This window comes from Lontra canadensis, unplaced genomic scaffold (assembly GCF_010015895.1).
Source record: "Lontra canadensis isolate GAN:19392208 unplaced genomic scaffold, GSC_riverotter_1.0 scaffold35, whole genome shotgun sequence".
NCBI lineage: Eukaryota > Metazoa > Chordata > Mammalia > Carnivora > Mustelidae > Lontra > Lontra canadensis.
Window position 1 is genome coordinate 4,351,707 of NW_022631029.1, and position 24,825 is coordinate 4,376,531.

General features: G+C 43.7%; 1 protein-coding gene across 2 annotated transcripts in view; it reads left to right on the top strand.

Moving 5' to 3' along the window:
* KIF15 (kinesin family member 15) overlaps positions 1-23,795 on the top strand; it is a 68,411-nt gene extending 44,616 nt beyond the window's left edge. For both annotated transcript variants that reach the window (XM_032867812.1, XM_032867813.1), the window contains 19 exons: positions 555-752; positions 1,821-1,928; positions 2,344-2,449; positions 3,583-3,748; positions 6,037-6,187; positions 6,395-6,480; positions 7,440-7,509; positions 7,902-7,988; positions 8,588-8,692; positions 10,059-10,181; positions 13,398-13,544; positions 14,110-14,211; positions 14,518-14,682; positions 16,496-16,602; positions 19,074-19,146; positions 19,620-19,657; positions 22,305-22,470; positions 22,694-22,825; positions 23,176-23,795. In XM_032867812.1, the coding sequence (XP_032723703.1) occupies positions 555-752; positions 1,821-1,928; positions 2,344-2,449; positions 3,583-3,748; positions 6,037-6,187; positions 6,395-6,480; positions 7,440-7,509; positions 7,902-7,988; positions 8,588-8,692; positions 10,059-10,181; positions 13,398-13,544; positions 14,110-14,211; positions 14,518-14,682; positions 16,496-16,602; positions 19,074-19,146; positions 19,620-19,657; positions 22,305-22,470; positions 22,694-22,825; positions 23,176-23,238 (2,193 nt within the window). In that variant the 3' untranslated portion in view covers positions 23,239-23,795. The remainder of the gene's footprint in view (positions 1-554; positions 753-1,820; positions 1,929-2,343; positions 2,450-3,582; positions 3,749-6,036; positions 6,188-6,394; positions 6,481-7,439; positions 7,510-7,901; positions 7,989-8,587; positions 8,693-10,058; positions 10,182-13,397; positions 13,545-14,109; positions 14,212-14,517; positions 14,683-16,495; positions 16,603-19,073; positions 19,147-19,619; positions 19,658-22,304; positions 22,471-22,693; positions 22,826-23,175) is intronic.
* Positions 23,796-24,825: the final 1,030 nt, after the last annotated feature.

The window sequence follows — 24,825 nt, forward strand, 5'->3', positions numbered from 1 at the left end:
GCTCGATCCCAAGGACCCTGGGATCATGACCTGAGCTGAAGGCAGAGGCTTAACGACTGAGCCACCCTGATGCCCCTGCCTTTTTATTTCTGAATGGTATTACATAGGGATTTAACTTTGAATAGTCCTTGTTTTTCTCACTAATTTGAACTTTCCACATATAAATCACTTTTTCTATGTATTTTCAAGTGTCCTATTTAACTATTTGTATGCTGATCACTGTTGTAATGACTGTACCCTTATAATGTATTTTTATGTGGGTCAGGGAAGTTTTCCTAAATTTTTAATTGTCTTTCCTTGAACTTTTATTCTTTGTTTGAACTTTAGAATCAGCTTATTAACTTTCAGTTTTAAAAATCTGATTAGAAGATTGCTTGAGACCACATTAAATTGCTATATTTGTTTCTACTTAGGCATTTCTCAGCTGCCTCTTGAGGATACTCTTTTGATGATTAGAATTTCAGTTTTATCCTTTCCGTTCACACAATTAGTAAATACTTTTGCTCTTTTGTTCACGTGTGCTAATGCTGTTTCATAATCGCTTTTTGCTACAGATTATAACTACACCAACCAAGGCTTATCAACTTTGGTCTCGACCGGTATCAAAATTAAGCCCTGAAGTGGGGAACTTTGGCCCTGCGGGCACTCAGAGTTCCAGTGAGTTAGATGATAATATCTTGAACGAGCCAGTTCCACCTGAGATGAATGAACAAGCTTTTGAGGCCATTTCTGAAGAGCTTAGAATGGTGCAGGTAATGTTTGGTTTTTTTGGTTTGTGAAAACGTAAGTCATTAGACGTTCATTGAAAACAGACTTCCCTTACCATTTCAACTCTATAATTTGTAGTGTTCAAAACTATGTAGTATTAAAACTGTGTTTCTAAATATGGGTGTGTGAAAGCCCCTGGCCTCACAATCAGCCTGCTTTTGCTCTCGTCGTTTGTAGGATTTAGCAAGTCCCACACTATAGCCTCCTCAGGCTTTGGGTCTCTAACATGTGAAGAGACCAGTCTGCCACCAGCTTCAGGTTCCAGAACTGGTTGATATGGCACAGTACTGTATGTGCTAAAGAAAATGAAAATAATGGAGAGAATCTTATAGATCAAATTTCTGACAGTTTTTGGTATATTTGAAAGAACATTTGAAATGTGCTTATCCCAGAGTTCTGGTGACTTATTTATTTATTTGGTGATTTATTTATTTATTTGGATTTCTTTCTTTCTTTTTTTTTTTAAAAAACGTTTTTCTGCTGTCTAGTGAAACTTAGAGTGAGCCAGACCACCCTCAATTTCCAAAACTTTGTCCCTTCCAAGGCTTGGAGAGCATTCTGGTGAAGTCACTCACATGCAGCCTTAGAAGTCTCAGGATGGCTCTATGACTGAACCCATTTAATTTTAATCACCTTTTCCCTTAGTGTTTCAAATTCTCCACTTTAACAGACCACAAGTGTAATTCTGAGACATGAGAAGTCATTAGTGCAGTCTTTTGAAATTGTTTTCTGACTCCAGAGTGGCCTTTGATATCTTTGTCCATGTGAGGTTTAAATTTTTTTTTTTTAAGATTTTATTTATTTATTTGACAGAGAGACTCAGCCAGAGAGGGAACACAAGCAGGGGGAGTGGGAGAGGGAGAAGCAGGGTTCCTGCTGAGCAGGGAGCCCAATGCGGGGCTTGATCCCAGGATCCTGAGATCATGACCTGAGCCGAAGGCAGACACTTAACCGACTGAGCCAGCCAGGCACCCCTATTTTTTGTTCTTCTAATGCAGAAGAGACAGTGGAATGTTTGAGAGTTCCATTAAGAAGTGTTTGTGTTGCTGCAGGAACAGATGACTGCCCTTCAAGCGAAGCTGGATGAGGAAGAGCATAAGAACGTCAAGCTTCAGCAGCACATTGACAAACTGGAGCACCATTCCTTGCAGTCGCAGGAGGTGAGACCCAGAGCACGGCCCCAGGAAACATGAGCCAAACCCTCAAAGCCACAGTATCGTGAGACGAAAGCAACTTGGCAGAGCCTTTGTCAATGCTTATTTGAGTTGTATTCTTTATTGTGTCACTTCACACACTGCTCCGAGGATGACACACACACCCCTAGTCTGAATTCTAGCTCCCATTGTTGATAGCGGAGAGGCGCCTTGTCATTAGCTCTGAACGAGACAAGATGGACGGCCCAGGTGCTTACAGTGACCCTTCCCTTTGTTGGTCATCCTCACTGTAATTCATGGCAATGGCCATCTCCTATCAGAGACCTTAAACTAGATTTTTAAAACAGACATAGGTAATGATTTGGAGTATATCTTAGCATGCCAGTGTTCCTTTTCCAGTAAATTTATCTCTTTCTCAAAGCTTTTCTCATCAGAAAGAACTGACTGGGTCAGACAGCAGCAAGAGCATCTCTCACAGTTGAATGCCCTTGAAATGCAGCTTCGGGACACTCAGACTAAGAATGACTGTAAGTTCGAACAAGTGGGAGCTTTGGGATCTGAATACCGTTAACTCAGTATCTTTTGATTCCTATGAATAAATCTTGCCCCTGTGTTTTTGGTGGGTTGTTTTTTTGTTTGTTTTTGTTTTTTATTTTTTATTTTATTTTTTAAAAGATTTTATTTATTTGACAAAGAAATCACAAGTAGGCAGAGAGGCAGGCAAAGAGAGGGGGAGAAGCAGACTCCCTGCTGAGCAGAGAGCCTGATGCGGGGCTCAATCTCAGGATCCTGGGCTCATGACCTGAGCCGAAGGTAGAGGCTTAACCTGCTGAGCCACCCAGGCACCCCAGTACTTTTGTTTGTTTTTAATTACGTGACCAGACTTGAGTCTACATGACAGTGGTAAGTAATTGTCATATATCATAAAGGGGAATTTGCACCAGAAGAGCTCACAAACAAGTGATCGAACTGTTGGCTGAAAGTTTTAATACTGCTTTGAAAATGAAGTGTCTTGAAATCATAAGATGAATAATGTTTTGATAGTAACAAAATAGAGCAAAAATTAGATATTTGTACATATCCATAAAGGTGGGAGTATCACTTGATTCCCAGTTATTTCAGTGTATTTCTTCTATCATCAGTGTTTGCAGCAGTTTATAATAAAGCCGACAAAAGACAGCTGTTTTTCCTTTGCTCTAAAGAGTTACCTAATTTTACCTCCAGTTGGAGTTTCCTTAGAAGACCAGAAGCATTTAACCCATTTCGAGAAGTATATTGCCAAGGAGTTTTCAATAAGTAAGATCAGGTCACTTAAAATATGCTAAGTCTCTTGATTTCTTTCCATTATATTAAGTTTTCATGCACATGCCACGGGAGAAGCATAGAACAGTCAGGTGGCCTGCAAATTAGGGACCGATGTTAACTCTTCCCTTTTTCATAGAAATGTACCAAAAATCCTAAGAGGGAGGGAAGAAAATAATCTCCATGTTCCTCAGAACGAACCACTTGGTTGTTTAACATCTTAACTTAAAATTGGTCTCTTCAACTTGTTTTTGCTCTTTGTGTGAAGATACCCTTTGAACTTATTTGCCTACTCTGTTTGAAAAAAAAAAATTTGATGTAAAGAAACCTGTTGAGTATTTGTTTTGTTGTTTTTTAGTCTTGAAAAGTGAGGTGCATGACCTGCGAGTCGTTCTTCATTCCGCAGACAAGGAGCTGTCTTCCGTGAAACTGGAGTATAGTTCATTCAGAGAGAGTCAGGAGAAGGAACTGAGTAGCCTTTCTGACCGACACACGCACGCGCAGCTACAACTGGACAGCGTCAGGTAGAGTGGTTCTGTGACGGTGTCCCCTTGCCTGGTTGGCCTGCAGCCCAGGCCTCCTTGCCGTGCAGGTGCCGCAAACCCAACCCAAACTAGTTGAGCAAAAAAGTAAATTACTGGTGCACAATACTGAGGAGGCCTAGAGGTGATTTGGGTTTCGGGAACAAACTAGATTGAGTCTCAAAAGATACTGTCAGTACACGTTCTCTCTGTCTCTGTCTGTCTCTGTCTCTATCTCTCCCTCTCTCAGTCCCTGCTCTGCCTGCCTCAGTATGTTGCCCTTATTCTGTCCTACTGTTGAGGGCCCGCCTTTACATGACAGGGAACAGATTGCCTCACCCAGCAATGAAATTCTCTCTCCCAGAAGCCGTGTATCAATCCCAGGGAAAATCAGAATTGCTCTTGCTGGAGTCATCTGCTTATGGACCAGTCACTCACCAAGGGTTTGAGATGGCGTAGGCCCAACATAGGTGATGAGCCTTTTCCAGAGGGAAAGGTACGCTCTTCCTGGAGGTAGGGGCAGTACAAGGCCGACCGGATCAGTAGCTGTCACTGTTGTCCACAGTGACTTGCCAGAGGCTGGTGGGAGTCAAGGCTGGTAACCTTGAAACAAAGGGGTGACAGATGTAAGTTGTTTGTTTTTACTGTTCTTTTTCTTGCTCATTTCAACTTTTTTGTAAAACCATTTTGTGTTTTTGATGCCATCTCATGGGTCTGTGGCAATAATTTAAGAGTGGACATCTGATATGTGATACTGTGAGTGTGAGATACGTGGCAAAGATTTTAATCTGCATACATAAGGAATTAAAATAGAGGAAGAAAACTTGAGATCTGCAGACCACATCCATCCATTGACATGTTTTTGCTGGGCCTGCCCGGCGTGGCTTAAAAAAGTTGAGCATGGCATTCTCAAAATTGAGAGCTTTCTTATAAAAATCTTTTCGCATCCTCTGAAAATCCCATCCCTGCCATGTGAATGACTCCTTCCCCATAGGACAGGGGTGTGTGCCAAGGCAGCGTGCCCTCTGCTGCCCTGTGCTCTTTCTCCAACACCAAGGCTCCTGACAGTGGCCATTTGTCATCCGTGGTGTTTTGTCATTTTTTCTGACAAATGGCATTTGTTTTTAACATCTGAGTCCCTGACTCTCATCTTGGCTCTGTTGTAAATTAATTTTGTGTGATTTTTTTTTTTTAAAGGTCACTAATCTCACTGGATTTTCATTTCCTTGTGTTTCTATGTCAGTTGAACTAGATCTAAAATGTTAAGAAGCCACTGTATCTGAACTGTGTACTTAAATTCTGTCTTAAAAATCGGGAGCATTTCCACACTGTTTAAATTAAATATAACTTAATTTTTCTCGGTGTCTCAGGCTTGACACTGAGTGTGTCACTCTGTGGGCAGCTTGTACTCCGTGGCCCTCCAGGTGTTGAGAAGGCCTCTGCATGAAATAGCACGATACCACTGTGTGTTTCTTGAATCATTTGGCTGCTTTATATATAAGTTTGTATTGTAAACACAGACATCCCCCTTCCCTCCCATCTCTTGTCTGTATGTCTGTCTTAGCAGCTGATTTATACCACTTTGTAACTTGCTGCTTCTGCCCTGCTTCCGGTTAGTAAAGCAGATAGATCCCTGTCTAATGACCTATGTGTAAGCTGGGACATCTGTTTTGGATGGTGCAAAGTCAGGTTCATTGTTTATGAGTTCTTGGCTGAGCTCTGGCTGTTTGGGTGCGTCACAGCCTGTACGGAGAGGAACAAGGGGGTGAGAACCTAGAAAGCAGGAAATAATATATGATTTAAGAGATTGTTCTGTCTGAGGGGGTTTACTCTCTTGCTCAAATCGAAGCCACGTTTGCCATCTTAAAATCTTCCTAGAGTTGAGAGAATATGTGATAAATAGATGGAAATGAGCTATCAGCTTAATGGCCAGTCCCCAGCTTACATGAGGGAGGAACCCCCTAAAATGAATGCGTGATCCTAACCTGCCCATCAGTTCTGCCTGTCCACTCGAGACCACGGAAGGAGGAATGAGGAGGTAGATGGCTACAGGCTAACATGCCCACCCTATCTCTTCCATCCCCGTCACACTGCTCTGTGGATCCGGTGTGTCTTCCGTGTTTGTGCACTGTGGACACTCCACACAAGTTCACGAGGAATTGACACCTGTCAGGGCTTCTGTAAGTTGGGAATGGTCTGTAGATGGGAGAACTGGAACTGCTGATAATCTGACTAGCAGAGCTGCGCTTACTGTTTATATTTACCATTGTAAAAATGTTTTCCTGATAAAGATTAGAAAATGAAAAGCTTCTTGAGAGCAAAGCCTGCCTACAGGATTCCTATGACAACTTACAAGAAGTAATGAAGTTTGAAATTGACCAACTTTCAAAAAACCTCCAAAACTGCAAAAAAGAAAATGAAACTCTGAAATCTGATCTGAATGTAAGTTAAGAAGGGTATTGGTTATTGGTGCTTTTGTCCTGGATGTGTGATTGTTGCCTGGAGCGCAGGGCAAGGCCTGTTTTGACCTCTTCCTAACTTCCTGTCCTGGCCCCTCGTGCCTGCCAACATAGAAGGTACTTGATGTGTTTGTTGACTACACATTGCTAGTAACAATTATTTAAAATCTGATATGACATTGTCTTTTAGAATTTGGTGGAGCTTTTTGAGGCAGAAAAAGAACGCAATAACAAATTATTATTACAATTTGAAGAAGATAAAGAGAACAGTTCTAAGTGAGTGTTATTTATCTTTTCCGTTAGTTGACTGGAGTATCGTTTATTACAACATTAACTTGAGTTATTATTTTTTTTATTGCTACTATCCTGTAAAGTTATCCTTTTAACCATTCTAAAATGAATATCAGATTCTTTTGTATAAGAGGGTATATAGAGAAACGTATTCAGTAAGCTTGAAACGAGTAGCAGTTGGCGGTGATCAGAACTTAGGGCCTTCTCTAAAGAAATCACAGTAATTTCATAACTGGAATGGGAAGACTGATTTTTATTTCTGTCTCTACTATTCTTTTTCTAGCTCTTATTTCTCCTGATCTCTTAATATGAATGCCATTGTCTTTCTTCCCCCTCTCTCTTCAGTTCTTTCCTTGGTGATATCTGTCAGTCTCTTGGCCTCAGCCAACAGGATGATCATTACTCGAGTGAGAAGAAATTGCATTTGTTTATTCAATAGATACTTGTAGAGTTCTTAATATGATTCAGATTCTCCTCTAGGCCTGGGGATACAGGGGTTTATACGTCTAGTGGGCATACATCCTAGTTGGGAGACAGCTAACATTTAGTTTTTGCTCATATACTAGGTCATCTCCCAATAAGCCAGGCACTATTCTGGTAAATGCCAGAACATTTCTTTAGAGATAAGACACTAAGCAATATATCCCCGTCCACATGAGTTTTACATTCTAGCAGAGAGAGATAGGTAATAAACAAGTGCTTAGGTCCACAAGTCGTAAGTGCTCTGAAGAAAAAGAAACTCATAGCACAAAGATGTGATCTCCCTTAATAGTCGTTGAAGAAACGGGTAGATGCCTGACTCCTGCTGGAACACACCACCTCACACCAAGTGTGTGCCACACAGAGTTCCCTTGCAGTTCATCCAATCTCTTCTGTACAAACACACGGGTTCCTATTTCCCTTGGAAAAAGTCATGAGTAAAAGAGATCATTCTTTCCTTCCAGAGAAATCTTAGAAGTCCTTGAGGTCGTGCGTCAGGAGAAACAGAAAGAGATGGCCAAGTGTGAGCAACAGGTGAGTGACCTGTGCTCTAAGTCCAGCATTGGAGGTCTATAACTTCTTCTCTTCCTGGTGTCAGAAGAGGTGTGTTAGAAACGTGATTTCAGCTGTTAGCTGTCGAAAATTGGTAATAAAAAGGACTTGTTGCTTGGTTGTATTATTTTTGAACTCTTGTTTTTCTAATTCCTAAATAGCTATAATCATACGTTGTTGGTGGTCCCCTAGAGGGAACCCACAAAATCATTGCCTTTTAACCCAGCTTCTCCTTTTCGAGTGTTATCCTTGTGAACACCGTATAATGTGAAAAACACATTACATCTCCTTTTTTTTTTCCCTATGTGTGTGGTTAACTTTGTGATTTAATTCTTTTTCTAAAAATATAAATAAAATAATTTTTTCCCCCACAGATGGCAAAAGTACAGAATCTGGAAGAGAGTTTATGTGCTACGGAGAAACTAATCCGTTCTCTGGAGAAGTCTAGAGATGCTGACAAGGTTGGCAGAGGCCCAAGCTGTGTCCTTGTGCATTATCTTTATGAGTGATGCCTTAATGGTCCAGACTCCTGCCTCTGGGGCGACTGGCAGCTAGCTTTTTGTCGACACTTAGGCCTTGTTCATCTTCTGAGATTGCCAGAGAAGGAGGTCTTCTATTTAAGTTAATTAATTCTCCCTGTCACTGCAAGAGCAAACCGTTCTGTCCCTTCTGATGGTACTGTGTCTGAAATACATTCTTCCCCTTTTAACTAGGATGCTGTTAGTAGGACCGTTTCTTGTTGGTTCTGAGTCCCGTAATGCAAACTGTCAAATCCCTGCTGTTGATTTTCACCAGAACAGTAAACAAAATATGTAGGTCCAAGTGTAAAATTAGGTGTAAATTCATTATATACGTTCCTCTAATTCATTCAGAAAAACCAAAGCAAATGATTCAGTAAAATAGAATAAAGCCATTAAAATACAAACATAATAATATAAGGTGACATATTTTGCTAAAATAAATTTGTTGTTTCTTACTGTCATTAGGAAAGACAAACTATTTGCTGTTTTAATGTCCTTAATGTTTTTGGATATGAAGATACTGTTTCTGTCCTTGTCAGGAAGTTGTAGCTGACCTCATGATCCAGGTCCAGGAGCTGAGAGCAGTGGTCTGTGAGAAAACCGAAACCATAGACACCCTGAAGCAAGAACTGAAGGACTTAAGTGTAAGTTCTGCCGCCAACGAGATACCACACATCCTAGATTCCTCAAGAGTTTAACAAACGCTTCACCAGAAAACAGAGTTCTGTGGTCAAATTGGTTCAGAGCTACTCAAGTTCCACAGGTTTTTGGCTTTGCAGCCCTTAACAGAGCCTTTACTATGGTCCTGTGTGTCTCTGGGAGGCGGCATGGGCTGCGGCCCTGCCCTGATTGCCCTGACCCAGGAGCGGTGTGTACCAGGTGGGAACCGTTCCTGAGGAACAGACTGACCCTGGTCTGTGGGAGTGAAGGGTATGTGGTGTTCCTTAATTGCTTCAAGAAAAAACAATGACACATTTTGTTTAAGTTCAGAGACGCTCATATATAGTGACTTTTTTCCACTGTTGGACTTTTTGACCCCCTCAAGTAACTACTTTCCTCAAGTAACTACTTTCCCTCCTGCATATCTAGGGGGAATGTTGGTGCTTCCTCCTCAGGTCAGGTCAAGGTGACGGTTTTTTGTTCACATTCCTCATTCGTCTGCTACAAAGAGAGCTTGCTATTCTCCACATTTATTTGCAAAAGGCAGTGTCCTGATAAAAATGTGATAATAAGACAGGGGGCTGGGCTGGCTCAGTCAGTGGAGCGTGGGACTCTTGATCCTGGGGTGGTGAGTTCAAGCTCCACATTGAGTGTAGAGATTACCAAAATAACAAAAACAAAACCAAAAACCTGGATGTGTTTTCACGTACCTATGGGACTTTTTGATGTCTTTTCACCTTTCGAGTGCTTACTTTTCCATCCCTTCAAGTACTTATTGAATGTCCAACAAGTACTTATTGAATGATTTGTGGTAATCTCATCATCACCTTGGAGCTCTGATTCCTTCTTGTTATTATTATTATTATTATTATTACTGTTTTTTAGGATTTTATCCATTTATTTGACAGAGAGAGAGATCACATAGGTGGAGAAGCAGGCAGAGAGAGAGAGAGGAGGAAGCAGACTTCCCGCTGAGCAGAGAGCCTGACTCAGGGCTTGATCCCAGGATCCTGGGACCATGACCCGAGCCGAAGGCAGAGGCTTTAACCCACTGAGCCACCCAGGCGCCCTCTTCTTGTTATTTTCATCTAAAAATAAGCACAGTAGGGGCGCCTGGGTGGTTCAGTCAACCGTCTGCCTTCTGCCTTTGGGGGTGATCTCAGGGTCCTGGGATCGAGCCCCGTGTCTGGCTCCCTGCTCAACCTGGAGTCAGTCTGTCCCTCTCGCTCACCTCCTCCCACCACTTCTGCTCTTCCTTTCTCGCAAATAAATAAATAAAATCTTTAAAATATATATATATAAACATAGTAAAGCAGATAGCTCTTTGTATCATAAGTTTCTTTTTTGCAGTGCAAATATAACTCTGCTTTGGCTGAAAAGGACGAGTGCAAAGTATTGATTAAGAAACAGGAAGTGGAGATTCTGGATCTGAAAGAAGCCCTGAGACTGAGAATCCTCTCTGAGGACATAGAGGTAGATGTTAACACACCCTGACTCTTTTTTGCTTCTTCACTCGTTGATGTCTATATGTGCATGTGTGTGGGGAGGTTATTCATAAAAAACTAGAGGGCTTTTTTTTTTTTTTAATTTAAGATTTTATTTATTTATTTGACAGAGAGAGATCACAAGTAGGCAGAGAGGCAGGCAGAGAGAGAGAGGAAGGGAAGCAGGCTCCCCGCTGAGCAGAGAGCCCGATGCAGGGCTCGATCCCAGGACCCTGAGACCATGACCTGAGCCGAAGGCAGAGGCTTAACCCACTGAGCCACCCAGGCGCCCCAACTAGAGGGCTTTTTAAAGGAATAAGTCATAGAGACATTTTACCTAGGGTTAGGCCATTAACAGGTATTAAAATTATTCTATTTTATCCAGTTGATTGATTTTCATTCATTTGTGCTGACACCTGGGAAGCTCCTAGAACTGACCCTCTTCCCGAAGGGGAGCAAAGCTGTGTGTCCTTGGTAGGGGTGGTGGCAGCAGGGAGCAGGGAAAGAACCGGGTAACAGGTTAACCTCAGGCTTGCCTCTTGTGTTTTCGTTAAAGTAGGTTTTATTTTTGTTGTTGTAAGCATAAATTTTTCTTTTTTAGTATTAAGCCATACTGTCACGTGGTTCAAAATTCAAATTATGTAAAGCAGCATATCTTCGTGTATGCTTCCAGAGATATTTTAGGCAAGTCTTTTTAGGCAAGTTTCCCTTTTATTACATGGATGGTAACCCACTGAGTATATTGCTCTGTGGTTGCTTTGGAAATTAAGTTTTCGGGGCGCCTGGATGGCTCCGTCCTTAAGCGGCTGCCTTTAGCTCAGGTCAGGATCCCAGCGTCCTGGGATCGAGCCCCGCCCACATTAGGCTCCTTGCTCAGCGGGCTGTCTTCTCCCCCTCCTTCTTTCCCGCCGCCCAGCTTGTGCTCACTCGCTCTTTCTGTCAAATAAATAAATAAATAAAATCTATAAAAAACAAAAAAAGAAAAAAATAAAGTTTTCCTGCTAAACTATGCTATCCGTGGAAAAAACCTCACCAAATATCTATTGAGCCCGCCCACCGCACGTTCTTGCCTGGCTTGGCATTTGGGAACAGAGGAATGATTGAAACACTGTTACCTACCTCCAGATATGCCATCTAGCTTAAGAGTTAGATGTATTTAGATGTAATCAATGACCTAGGAGCACAGGAAGGGAAGGAAGGGAGTGTTGATGCTTAGAGAATTCCAGAGCACTTCCCAGAGGAGATGATTTTTTGCCAGACTCGGCCGGGGGAGGGGGCTCGGCGACCCTGGGGGTTTGTGGAGTTGGAGCCTCTCCAGCAAGGGGGGCGGTGGGGCACGTCCGGCTGGAGGTGGGGAGTCTATCACGGACGGTCTCAAATGTCAGCTGTATCTTTTCGGAAACTAGGGTGGCATAGAATTTAGGTCAGGCCAAAGGTGATAAGGCCCGGGCCAGGGCGGTACAGACTTTAGCCCAGACCAAAGCGGTAAGAATCGGGCCCAGAAGCGCGGGTGGGGACAGAGGGCCGAGCTAGAACTGAGCAGTGCCTCCTAAGTACTGTTCACAGTTGCTGGTGTCTGTAGGAAGGGCGCTGTGGTGGCAGGAGCTATCAGAGTGGGCACCGAGGGCTCTAGCCACGGTGACCGAAGATGGTTCTGTGTACCCCTGGGATGGACAAATAGAGGCCTGGGGCAAGTCGATGAAATACATTTTGTACACACTAGTTTTGAACTTTGAGGACTGGTGGGGGTAGATATCCAAAGCCCATATACCCAATAATTTGTACTTACATCCTCCTGTACCCCAGAAGGGACTTGCAGCTGCTAATGCACATACAACGCAAGGAGATTGAAACAGCAGGTTGGGACGCCTGAGTGGCTCAGTCCTTTAAGCTGCTGCCTTCGGCTCAGATCACGAGCCAGGGTCCTGGATCAAGCCCCTCATTGGGCTCCCTGAGCAGGGAACCTACTTCTCCCTTTCCTTCTGTCTCCCTGCTTGTGCTCTTACTCTCTGTCAAATAAATAAATCTTTAAAAGAATAAATACAATGAAACAGGTGAAATCCAGGTCAAAGGAAGATAAGACAAGTAATAAGCTGGTGAGGGCACGGGCTGTGGAGTTGGACTGCTTGGGAGTCTGCGTCCTGGCTCTGTGACCCTGTGAAAGTGACATTTCCCTCTGTGCCTCATTTGTCACATCCCTAGAGCAGAGATACCAAATACTGCCTTGTGCTTAAGAGGAGAAGATGAGATGGGGTCATACGCAGAGAGCACTGAGGCCACTGCCAGGCAGCCCGTGAGTGCTCAGTCCGCGGGAGCTGGCAGTGGATTTAGGAGGCTAGTTGAAAAGTTCATACACAGGGTCATTTCTACTTTAATTTTTAAAAAAAGAAAGAAAAAAATTTAAAAGAAAAGTTGGCACACAAAAGCCACCCTAAGGTCTTGTACAGAGTAGAAAATGGGGACTAAATCTTCCGTTGGCCACTGCCTGTCACCAGAGCGAGAAGGGGAGCCCGGCTGTGTGAGTGGGGGTAGCTGCATGATGCTCGCTCAGTATGACTCACTGAAAAGCCCTTCCTTACTCCCTTTGGCTCCTCATGTCTCTCTTTCTCTTCCTTCCTTAAAGAAAGGCTGACTCTACATATTGAAATATCTTAGACTCAAGTGGAACTCGCCCCACAGTCAGTTCACATCCCCTTTTTCCGAATCTCCCAGCTTCATTAGCTGAGGACAAAGGGGTCCTTGCCTTAATCCATACAAGAGCTCTTAGGAGTCCGAAGACACACAAAAGGATAGACACACCCCTAGGGGGAAAGGGAGACAGGATGGTGCATGACACGCTCCCCCGGGAGGAATAAACCTTGCTAAAGTAAAAAAAAAAAATCTCGAATTACAGAGCTTGCAGGGGCTCCTGGGAGGCTCAGTGGGTTAAAGCCTCTGCTTTCGGCTCAGGTCATGATCCCAGGGTCCTGGGATCAAGCCCCACATTGGGCTCTCTGCTCAGCGGGGAGCCTGCTTCCCCCTCTCTCTCTGTCTGCCTCTCTGCCTACTTGTGATCTCTGTCAAATAAATTAAAAAAAAAAAAAAAGTAAAAGTTCTTAAAACTTTCTTAACCTTGTAAAATTGCCCATTGGGGTGATTTGCAAATCCTCAGCGGAGCACCCAGTTAAGAGGGGACTCTTCCTTTGTGGGGATTGTCCCCTGACAGAGGGATATGCTCTGCGAGGACCTGGCCCACGCCACCGAGCAGCTCAACATGCTCACAGAAGCCTCGAAGAAGCACTCGGAGCTGCTGCAGTCCGCGCAGGAGGAGATGAGCAGGAAGGAGGCCCTGATCCAAGAACTTCAGCATGAGGTGAGATCCAGGGCCTCAGCGCCTTGGCCCGGTAAACAGAAAGGGGGGGCCAGTCGGGCGCTGAGGAGGGCCGGCTGCGCCGCGGGCTCTGAACGATGCAGCTGCTTCTGTGGGTCCTGACTTGCTTGGCTGCCTCTCTGGCCGCCCCCGGCCCCCTGACCTGCACCAGCGCGTTCTGACCTCTGGGGCAAGGCTATGGCTGACTCTTGTCCTCTCTGCTGGCTGTTGTTTTGTATTTTATTTTCCTCGATGACCCTTTGATTACGTGTGAAGCTTCAAGTTTTTTTTAAACACTGTAAAGTTTGTGAGAGAGCAGGAGACGAGAGGGTCAGAGCAGCAACCAAGGCCCATGGCCACGAGCAGCAGGTGCAGTGTTTCTAGCTGTAAACACTGCTGTGGTCTGGGTTGCTTTTAATACCTTACTGCGTTTCAGATTATTACGGACGTCCTGACAAAATAACACATCTGTACCCTCCTACCTCGGGCAGCTCATCTGTTCTTAACAGGACCGTGGGCCCTGTGTGATTTTCTAACACATCATCTCACCTCTGTTCAATTCTCCCAGCTGAACCAGAAGAAGGAGGAAGTAGAACAGAAAAAGAATGAATATAACTTCAAAATGAGGCAGCTCGAACACGTGATGGATTCTGCTGCTGAGTATCCGCAGGTGCTTGTCAGAGAAAGGGTGTGTTGTGGGGAGAATGAAGTTTCGTGAGTGATAAACGTTTGAAATTACGAAGACAATAGCTTCATTTTTTTTTTTAATAGAAAGATTTTCACCAACACCAACCCTTTCTGCTTTTTACTTGATATAAAATGTACCTGTGTTTTTATTTGTTTTACTTGGACAGGAATTAGAATAGCAAGCTAAACAGCTGAGTGTTTTCCGTGTGCTTGGTATATACATTTACAATGAAATCTTTATCAAACCTCACTTAATTGAGTATTCGGATGAAATTTAATTTTTTCATAGAGCCCTAAAACACCACCTCACTTTCAAACACATTTGGCAAAACTCCTGGAAACACAAGAACAAGAGATAGAAGATGGAAGAGCCTCTAAGATTTCCCTGCAACACCTTGTAACAAAGCTAAACGAAGATAGAGAAGTCAAAAATGCTGAAATCCTCAGAATAAAGGTAACTGCATGATTTTTCCCCATAAACCCAATCTTTTAAAAATAAACAGTATCCAAAATAAATAAGTAAAATAATATCTTTGAGTTTACTGATACAAAATTCAAAAGTCGCAGAACTGAAGGGTACACAGAAAAGCCTGCCTCCCTCTGCTGCCTTGACCCTGCCTAGCTGACTGTCCCTGGCGGCTGCCACTGTAGCCAGGTTCCCATGTGTCACCATGACTGGAACCATTGTCTCCCTGCCCGTTTGGTTTTTATGATGGTATCCTACCCGGGCCTTACCAGCTACTCTGATCCCAGTGCTGCCTGATTCAGATCCTTGCCAGTTTCATGGCTAAGGCATGGTCTCTCAATAGTTTTAAATTTGTATTTTTCTTATTAGGAGTAAGATGGAGCATCTTCGGATGGCCTTTGCCCATCTTTCTACTGTCGCCGTTCTCAATGATTCATAGGCATTCTTCCTGTATTAGATTTGCTTTTGTCTGTGATAGTTAAAAATACTCTCTTCTTGTTTGCCCTTCCTTTAAACTTCCTTCTGGTTTTAGTTTGGTTTGGGTTCTACCCAGGGACTTGGGGGTGTGGTGATTACATGTGGGGGGAGTGTGTTTAGAGGAGTGTTGAGGGGCGGGATGGTATGTGGAGGAGCTCCTGGGTGGGTGGTGTGTAGCTGCGGGGCGGTGTGGGTAGAGCGGATACAGTGCTTCATACGAGATCACGGTTAGCCTGTGAGGCCATTGCTCCATAGTGAGTTTTTGTTCAGGAACAAAATTAAGCTTACTGTAACCAAGTGACAGAACATGCACGAAGACAGCATCTCTCTTGAGTTTTGTTCCTCATGGAGGCGATCATTCCTGGCTTTTTTATTTAGGGCCATTCCCAGTAAGCCGCTATCCCAGGAATGTGGCTGTTGCCCAGATTGGCATGATGTTAGGACTCAGAAGAAATTGGGTCAGGTTAAAGGAAATCAAATAAAAGGGGCACCTGGGTGGCTCTGTTGTTAAGCATCTGCCTTCGGCTCAGGTCATGATTCCAGGGTCCTGGGATCGAGCCCCGCATCGGGTTCCCTGCTCTGCGGGAAACCCGTTTCTCCCTCTCCCACTGTCCCTGCTTGTGTTCCCTCTCTTGCTGTCTCTCTCTTTCTGTCAAATAAGTAAATAAAATCTTAAAAAAAAAAAAAAATCAAACAGTGGACAAGTAGAAGCAAAGGAGAAAGGACACTCCCTGCAGACAAGTATTTATTTCTTCTGGATGGTTAATGCTCCTGATTTTCAACTTAGCGTTCACTAAGGATTTTGAGTGATGGGCTATGGACACATCAGTTGGACCCTCCGTACAACATAGGGATTTGACATTTCCATCCATTACACTGTGCTCACCACAGGTGTAGCTGCCATCTGTCGCCAGACAACGTTATTACTGTATTATTGACTATATTCCCTATATCAGTTTCTTTAAAATTAGGATTTATTAAGTAGAATCAAGTAGAACATTTACCAAAGTAGACTAGACTTTTTTTTTTTTTTTTTTTTTTTTTAGACTAGACTTTTGAACATATTTTCTCATTAAGGGATTTTAATGAATTATGTGATACTGATAAGAGACTATATTTAACACACCGTGGGTATGAAAATGAGTCACCGTTCCAGGTCCCCAAGAGCTCGTCCCAGTTTCCTTTTCATCCAGCGACACCCAGTGCGGTGTTCTGTGCATAGGACGAGGTTCGCTTAGGCGTTTGTGTCTCGTGTTTGGCCTTGGGGAGCAAAATCATGCCGCCTACGTGTTTTCTGAAAGGACGGGATTTGCTGTCTTCCCAGGAGCAGTTGTGTGAAATGGACAGCCTCCGCACAGAAGCCGAGCAGTTGCGAGAGAGGAACTGGCTCCTGCAGAGTCAGCTAGATGATCTCGAAAGGGAAAAGAACAGGTGAGAAAGAGCTGCTGGAACCCTGTGAGCTAAATCTTGGCCTGCCTGGGTGTGGCTAGGGGGAAGCGGCTGGGCTCGGTTTCCCGGCGGGCTCAGCATTCGCCGCTAGTCCAGGGGATGCCCCGTTGGTTGAGTTGGGTCTGATGAGGGCACTGCTTTTTCCAGAATGGGGGATTAAGGCCTTCATGATCTTGCCTACTCTGTTAACCTTTGTGTTGTTGTGGAGCTATTAAAATGAATTTCAGACATGTGAAGCATTTGAACCCAACTGTCTACTGCTGTTTGACAGGAAAGGGGCATGGGGTGAGGGAGCTATGACCTCGACAGGACAAGGTTCCAGAGGTCCAGCAGGAAAAGGGAGGATTTCCTACCAGATGATTTTACTTTATGACCCATGGTCCAGGGAGTGCCCCTGTGCAGGAAGGAGCTTTCCAGAGGAGTGCTCCCTTGGGCTTGGGTATCGGTGCACGTGGTTTGCCTTTAGCTATGGCAGTTTTCTAGTTGTATTTGCTAATGGCACGACATAGTGTCACGGACAGTCAGATCCGGGCTCTGTCCTGTCTCTGACCCTTGAAAGTCCTGTGACTTTGAACACAGTTTTTAACTTCTAGTGCCTCAGTTTCCTGAGGCATAAAATGAAGAAAATGATGGCTCTCTCTCACAAGGTGTTTTAAAGACCAAAAATAACGTGGGTAAAGTGCTGGTTACAGTGCTTGGCTGAGGGGTGTCACCCAAGAAGTGGCAGATGTTAAGTATACCGGGTAGACTTATGATCTTGACCTTTTGTGAACTTGCCAGAGGGATTCGAGTTGAGGGTGGTCTGGAAAATTATGCAGCAAGTCGAAGTGAATCAAAGTGGGGGGGTCTCCATGTGGGATGAAGGCCCTGACTGAATTCAACTTCCCAGATTAGGAATGTCTGCTGTTCCTACCGTTGCCAGCGGGTCTCGGGCAGACGCGCTCCCCTTCCCCGTCCAGAAGCAGCCCTGAGATGCACTGTCCGCGCCTTAACTAAGACAGCAGATGCTCGAGGATGGTAATGGTGGCTGTGCTGACAGGCTGCTCCTGAACACGTTTCTCCAGGTGTCCGGGGGCGCTGGACATGCTCAGTTTAGTAGCCACAGCCCCTTTTAGCCCATTCCGATGTGGCCCATCTGCGGTCTGCGCATCTGTTCACATGCTCCCGTGTGAGCTGTTCACACGCTCCCCTGTGCAGAGAACAGCCCTGTACTCGTACACTGCCTTTTGTCAAGAGCTGGTTCGAACACAGAACACAGAACGTTTCTAGCTCATTTATAAAATCACAACTAAAAATGCTCACAGAGCCACGTGTCCCTTATGAGGAGCCATACAGAGCCTCCTTCCTGAAAGATCAGAGTGGGGGCAAACTTGGCTCGGGGGTCAGATCGGGCCTGCAGCCTGTCTGGTCAACAAGGTCTTATGAGAGCCGAGCCACGTGCTTTCATTTAGCTACTGTGTTGGCGTTACAACAGCCAAGCAGAATAGCTGTGACAGGGACCCCCGTGGCTCCCAAAGCCTAGAATATTTTCTGTCTGGTTCTTGACGGAAAAAGTGTACCCGCTTTTGGGCTAGAGCATAGACAACACTTCTCTAATGGTTTGGGGTGTTTTCCTCACTGAGGTCTCATTACCGTTTCTATCTAGGCTGCCAGATTCATTAAGTGAAAGAAACTACTGGACCTTCTGTTTTCCTTCAAGAAACGATTTTTTGCTCATCAATGAGAGATATTTCTAGAGGAGTCTGTGGCGTTCAGGCAGGTTCTCCTGGGGGATGTCCCCCGGGTGCAGGGGCTTCCCGCAGAAATTCAGTGTATGATCCTGCCCTGGTCAAGCTCACAGAGATGGATTCCCATTAATCAGATTCACGTGACACTGATGCAACGTCCAGAATATAATTTCCTTTATGTAGAGGAACATTCCTTTTCCATGAAAAGATTTGTCTGGTGCCCAGGGAATCCCCTTCCTGGTGTCAGCATACATGGGATGCCAGAGTGCCATCAGAAAATTGCCAACAGACGCCGAAATCCCAGCCAAGGGGGTGCTGGGGCTCCATGTGCGAGGCTGGCCTGAGGAACCCTTCCCACACCCAGAGATGCCCCCTCCCAGCTGATCACCAGGCTTCTGGACCGCCGGTCTCAGCTGCCTTCGCTCACATTTGATCTTCATATGGTACCACACTTGGCTCCATTTCTGCTTTCCTTTCCACCAGGCCTCGATTGGATTTCCCAGCTCTGTTCATCTCAGTTTTGTATGGGAGGCGTCCTGAATTCCAGGGAGGTGCCTTATTTCACCCCCACATATCAGTCACACGTGTGACCTGTGCTAACTTGACTTAATCACCAGAGTTAGCTTTGCATTGCATAACTTGGCATTGCTGCTTACAGCAGATAGGAAGGGGATGCTTGGATATGCCTAACCACACTCCCCCAGCCTCCCTTTCTCATCTCTGCAGTGAACAGAATCATCCAGATCATCAACAGCTGAAGAATGAACAAGAAGAAATGATCAAAGAAAGACTTGCTAAAGTATGACTTTTTTTTTTTAATGTAATAGTTAGGTTTCTTGTCTGAGAAATGCTTTTCTACTTAGCATTTGTGGGTTATAGATTCTAGAAACCATTTTACTCTTGAAATTTCTGTCTCTTCTGTATTCTCACTGTTGAGTTTGATATTTACCATCAATATTGAGACCTTGTTGATGAAATAAGAGTGAATTTGTCTTCGTGTTTCAGCAGATAGCCTCCTGCCGGCATCCCCACACAGAGTTTTCCATGTAGAATAGAAGAATATAGGGTGCCCGTGGGAGGCCTCAGAGGGCATGGTGTGTGAAGTTTTAAGAGACAGGCTACCCCCTTTAAGGGGTACACCGTTGAGATGTGGAAGAGGATGTTGGGTTAAGTGATCTCATTACTATGAGGGAGAGTGGACTGCTTACTATCAATTTTTTTCTTAGCAATGGTAAAATCTTAAGCCATCTTTTTCTTTTTATCTTATTACAGAATAAATTGGTTGAAGAAATGCTGAAAATGAAAGCAGAGTAAGTGCACGGTTTTGTAATTCAAGTTCTTATAGGTCTTTAATTTCTTCTCCTCTAAGGGAAGAAATAACTATATCCACAAGGTAACTCCTTTCCTTCTTCTGGTTTCCTCTGATTTAAAACCTTGGGTCTCTTTCCTACATGTGTTCTGTAAAGAAGATTTTAATTTTTTCATCTAGTTTTCATATGAATTTATGGAATCTGATAAACTCGCCTCATTCTTAGATGAGGAAAATATACGCTCTTTCCTATTGAGTTCAAAATATGTAAACTGGTTGGTAGTAACAAATAAAATGGTAAAACATGAGGAAGAGAGTACACTCTGAATATTCGCCCAGAGAAGAGGGCCTCAAACATTTTCACTTGTTAAACCTCCTAAAAGAATGATTGATTGATTGACCAATTGATTGATATGGCAGAGAGAGAGACAGTGAGAGTGGGAACACAAGCGTGGGGAGAGGGAGAATCAGGCTTCCTGCTGAGCAGGGATCCCGAAGCAGGGCTTGATCCTAGGACCCTAGGATCATGACCTGAGCTGAAGGCAGACGCCCAACAACTCAGCCACCCAAGCACCCCAAACCTCCTAAGAGAATTTTGAAACACCATGTACCCTTCTGCACATTTTTGGAGTCGACTTTATGTCTAAAATTTCTCACTGAAACTTTAAATTGAAGCAAAGGGTAGAAGTTCTCACATACTGAAAATAGTGCCATGTACGAATAAAGTTCTTGATGTCAGTGTGGCCAAATGGTCTTAGTCACAGACTCCAGCTACTGCTTCTCATGGTCCGGCCTTCTGGTCTCTGCACGAAGGTGTGGGTTCAGATCCCACTTCTAACACGTCTCCAGTTTTGTTCCGGCCATTGCCCTGTAGAGAGCCTCTCCTTGAACTGGCCATAGAAATAAAGCTCCGGTAGTGTTCTCTTCAAAGTATCCAACTGACCTGCTACTTTCTATCCATTTAACGATACAGGAACAAATTCCTAAATCAAAAATTGTACATTGTTCCTTTTTCCTTTCAAATTGAATTTCTGCTTCATACCTACACAGAATTATATCCTAATTTATTAATTATCCCAATTAATATATTTTTGGGGAATTTTTTTGTTGATTACCCTACCATATAACTAGGCAGCAAATATATATATACAAATGGGAAGTAATTTGTTAAAGTTTCTTGTGTTGTGAAAGTAATTTGTATTTGTATAGCTGGCTCTAGTGCTGTATTTTCTTTTAGATTAAGTTTTCATTTCAATTATTATTAATCATGGTGTCCTTTATTATAACTTTTTATAAATTATGATATGTAGTAATATTTAAATGGAAATTCATCTCCCAGTGCATTTTAGCTTCAATTACTTATTCTTCTGTTATACTTAATTCTGGAATGAGACAGTATTCAGTATCCCCTCTATTCCTCCTTTCTGTTTTTTAGCTGTAAGTGCTGAGAAATCGCATTCACGTAGTAAGTAAATGACAGCAGCTGGAATTTTGTTGGGTCCTGTCATGCAATTATTTGAACTCCATTCAAGTTAGTATGTCAAAAATTACATAGTTATGTCATCAAAAATTCTTTTTTTTTTTTAAAGATTTTATGTATTTATTTGACAGAGAGAGAGTTACAAGCAAGGGGAACAGCAGATAGAGGGAGAAGCAGGCCTCCCACTGAGCAGGGAGCCCCATGTGGGGCTCCATCCCAGGACCCTGGATCATGACCTGAGCCAGAGGCAGACGCTCAACTCACTGAGCCACCCAGGCGCTCCAGTCACAAATTCTTTTTAACAATCAGCTGACAAAGACCACCCATTTTGTGTAATGATTTGTTACCCATTTATTGGCTTTATAGCATCAGAGAGTATTGTGGAACAGAGCTCGTTCCATGCTTTGCTCTACATATGAGCAGTTCAGGGACTGGCTCCCAGACGGTCAGTCATTGTAGATTTAGGGTGGAAACGCAGCTCACTTACAGGATCTCTGAGAATCCCGCTGTGCAGTTTGTAGAATTGCAGCTCTTTCAAAAATAATAGCTATTTTAGACATTCTCACAAAAAGAATAAAAGCTCAGTTGGCATGTAATTTATTTCATAATCTAGGAACCAAGAGTCTCCAGCGACACACTGTCCCTAGAAGATACAGGACCTCACGCTGTGGGCAAGGGAAGCACACACTAGAAAGTGGCACACCCAGTTTTGTCGGTCCCAACCTACAGCAGTGATTCTCACAATAATGTTATCTATTTGTGGGTGCCTGGGTGGCTCAGTGGGTTAAGCCTCTGCCTTCGGCTCAGGGTCCTGGAATCGAGTCCTGCATCGGGCTCTCTCCTTGGCAGGGAGCCTGCTTCCTCCTCTCTCTCTCTGCCTGCCTCTCTGCCTACTTGTGATCTCTGTCAAATAAATAATAAATAAAATCTTAAAAAAAAAAAAAAGAAAATGGTTTGAGGAGTTTTCTAAAATGAGAGTCTTGGGTAAGATAACCAAAAAAAGCCTATCTGCATCCCTTGCTATCTCCCTGTGCCGTCACTAGGGGAGGGCTGAATATTAGTGACGCTTTCAAATCAAAATTCTGGGCTTGGGTGAAACCGGTCTCATTTGAATACTGTTGCAGTTATTTGCCTTTGGAATCCCACAAACTGCTGTTTGTTGTTACAGCCTAGAAGAAGTCCAGAGTGCTCTCCTGAACAAAGAGATGGACTGCCTTAGAATGGCCGAGGAAGTCGAGCGAACCCGGACTTTGGAATCTAAAGCGTTCCAAGAGAAGGAGCAACTGAGGTCAAAGCTGGAAGAGCTGTATGAGGAAAAGGAGAGAATATTCCAGGTGCATTTGTGTGTTGCTCGTTCTCATGTGCTCAGGGCATGTCCGGGAGGGGGCGTCAGTGGTTCAGAGTCGCTCGGGCGCGCGCAGGGATGACTGGCTGGGAGAGCCGGGAACCTGGGCTCTCTGGTGCCCTGTGCTCTGGGGACGCACGAGAAACAATGTGATTGTAAAAGCAGAATTAAGAGCAGCTCATTTTCCCCTCCCTGGATTGATTTGCCTGCAGGAGATGGAAATGTTAAGGAAGCAGGTGGAGTGTCTTGCTGAGGAAAACGGGAAGTTGGTCGGTCACCAAAACCTGCACCAGAAGATTCAGTACGTGGTGCGGCTGAAGAAGGAGAACGTCAGGCTCGCTGAGGTAAGCTCTGACAAGTACCTTAAATAAACTCAGCCTGCTCTTAGAATGATTGTTTCACTAAAGTTCAATATAATCACAAAATCGCTTAAATGCTTCCTTCGGGGAATTTATTGAATTAAAAAAAAAAAAAAATCAGTCCTTATTATTCCAAGCCTGATTCAGTCCGTTGTCAGACTCCTACATAATCAGGTTCTTGTGTAATGTTATAAGGAGTTTACAAATTGAAAGTTGTAGTCTTAATTTTTAACATAAGCTTAATGAATGCAAAGAATAACTTCCTGTAAGCATTCGAGTCTTAATTTTTTTCTTTTCTTTTTTCCTTTTTTTTTTTTTTTTTTTTAAATTCTTAGGAGACAGAAAAGTTGCGTGCTGAAAATGTGTTTTTAAAAGAAAAGAAAAGGAATGAATCTTAAGGATCTTGGGCAACTACCTACCTTGGCATCACCTTTCTGGAGATTTTCCTCTTGCAAAAGTAAGCCCTACCCCAGCGCATTTAACAGCTGAACCAAGGAGTGTAATTACTAACTGTGTATGTGGCATTGGGGGCTGACCTTCAAGTTTCCAATGCATGTTCTGCCTCCGTCCTCACCGTGTGGCAGTCGGCAGTCTGCTGTTTCAAAGTTACCATCCCATTTCAAAGCTTTCAATCAACTGTAAATACTGGGGAAACCTTTTGCCATTTTAAAATAAAAAGCCGTAGTTAAGATTTACAGTGGTTGTTGGCCAGGTTATTTTTTCCTTAGATACTACTCACCAGAATCTTCGAGTCTTGTAGTGGAAGCTCTAATGGTATGTGGTGGCTTCAAAACTTGCCATGATGTTAATCCTGTTGCGTAGCATATAGGAAAGGCAAATTTGTTAATATAGATTATTTTTGTATTCTTAACTTTTTAAGTATTCTCCTGAGCATTTTTTTATGACTGTAAATATGGCCATTTTTCAAAATGTAATAAAATCTCTTAAAAATTAACCATTTAATGAAGTGCTTTATTCTCACTTGGGAGCGCCAGATTAAAGACATGTCCATTCACCATGGACTTAATGAGCACCTATTACCTGCCCTGGTTATCCGCAAACACAGCAAACAAACCCTCCTGCCCTCAAGGAACTTCCGTGTGTCGCCGCTTCATTCCTTTTCATCGCGAATCATACCCTGTTGTGCAGAGATGCCGCGTTTGCTTTACTGACATTTGAGCTTTTTGGCAATTTGGAGCTCTTATTAATAACGCTGCTGTAAATATTTGTGTACCCGTCTTGGTGGGGATCTGCGTTTCCTGTGGCTTGAGCAGACAGATATCCAGGAGTGGAATTGCTGGTTAAGCTTGTCTAATTTTTATTTAAGACCCTGGCTCCGCTCTGCGGAGGCCCTGTTTGCTTGCACCGCGCACTCCCACCAGCAGGGGGCTCAGTTTCTTCGCATCCTTCTCAGCTCCTGTTCTGCCAGATGTTTTACGAGGGCCATCCCGGTGCTTGCTCTTGGCCCATCGCGGACATTCTCCTAAGGCCTAATGATACTGAGCATTCTTTACATAAAATAGACCTCTACGCTCAGCAGTAAAAAGAGGCAAAATGGATGAAGCTCAACAAAGAGAAAAAAGTGAAAGGTGCCAGACCCCAAAGACCACATACTGAGTGATTCCATTTATATGAAATGTCCAGGAAGGGCAGATTACAGAGAGAGGAGCTTGTGGTTGGGGGTGGGAGCGACTGACCGGATGGGCACGATGGGAACGTTTTCGATGTGGTGGAAATGTGCTGGCTTGTGATGATTGCACACATGTAGCTCTCTAAATTTACTAAAAATTAAACTTCAAAATGGCTTCATTTTATGGGTTGTCATTTATACCTCCCTAAAGCTGAGGAAAAACAATTTTAAAAATTAACGCACAGTTGAATTCCCAGAAAGTATCAGTCAATCCCTAAGAGCCAGAAACAAAAAAAAAGGATCTAAAAATCAGTGTAGGGGGCACCTGGTGGGCTTGACGGTGTAGCATGGGACT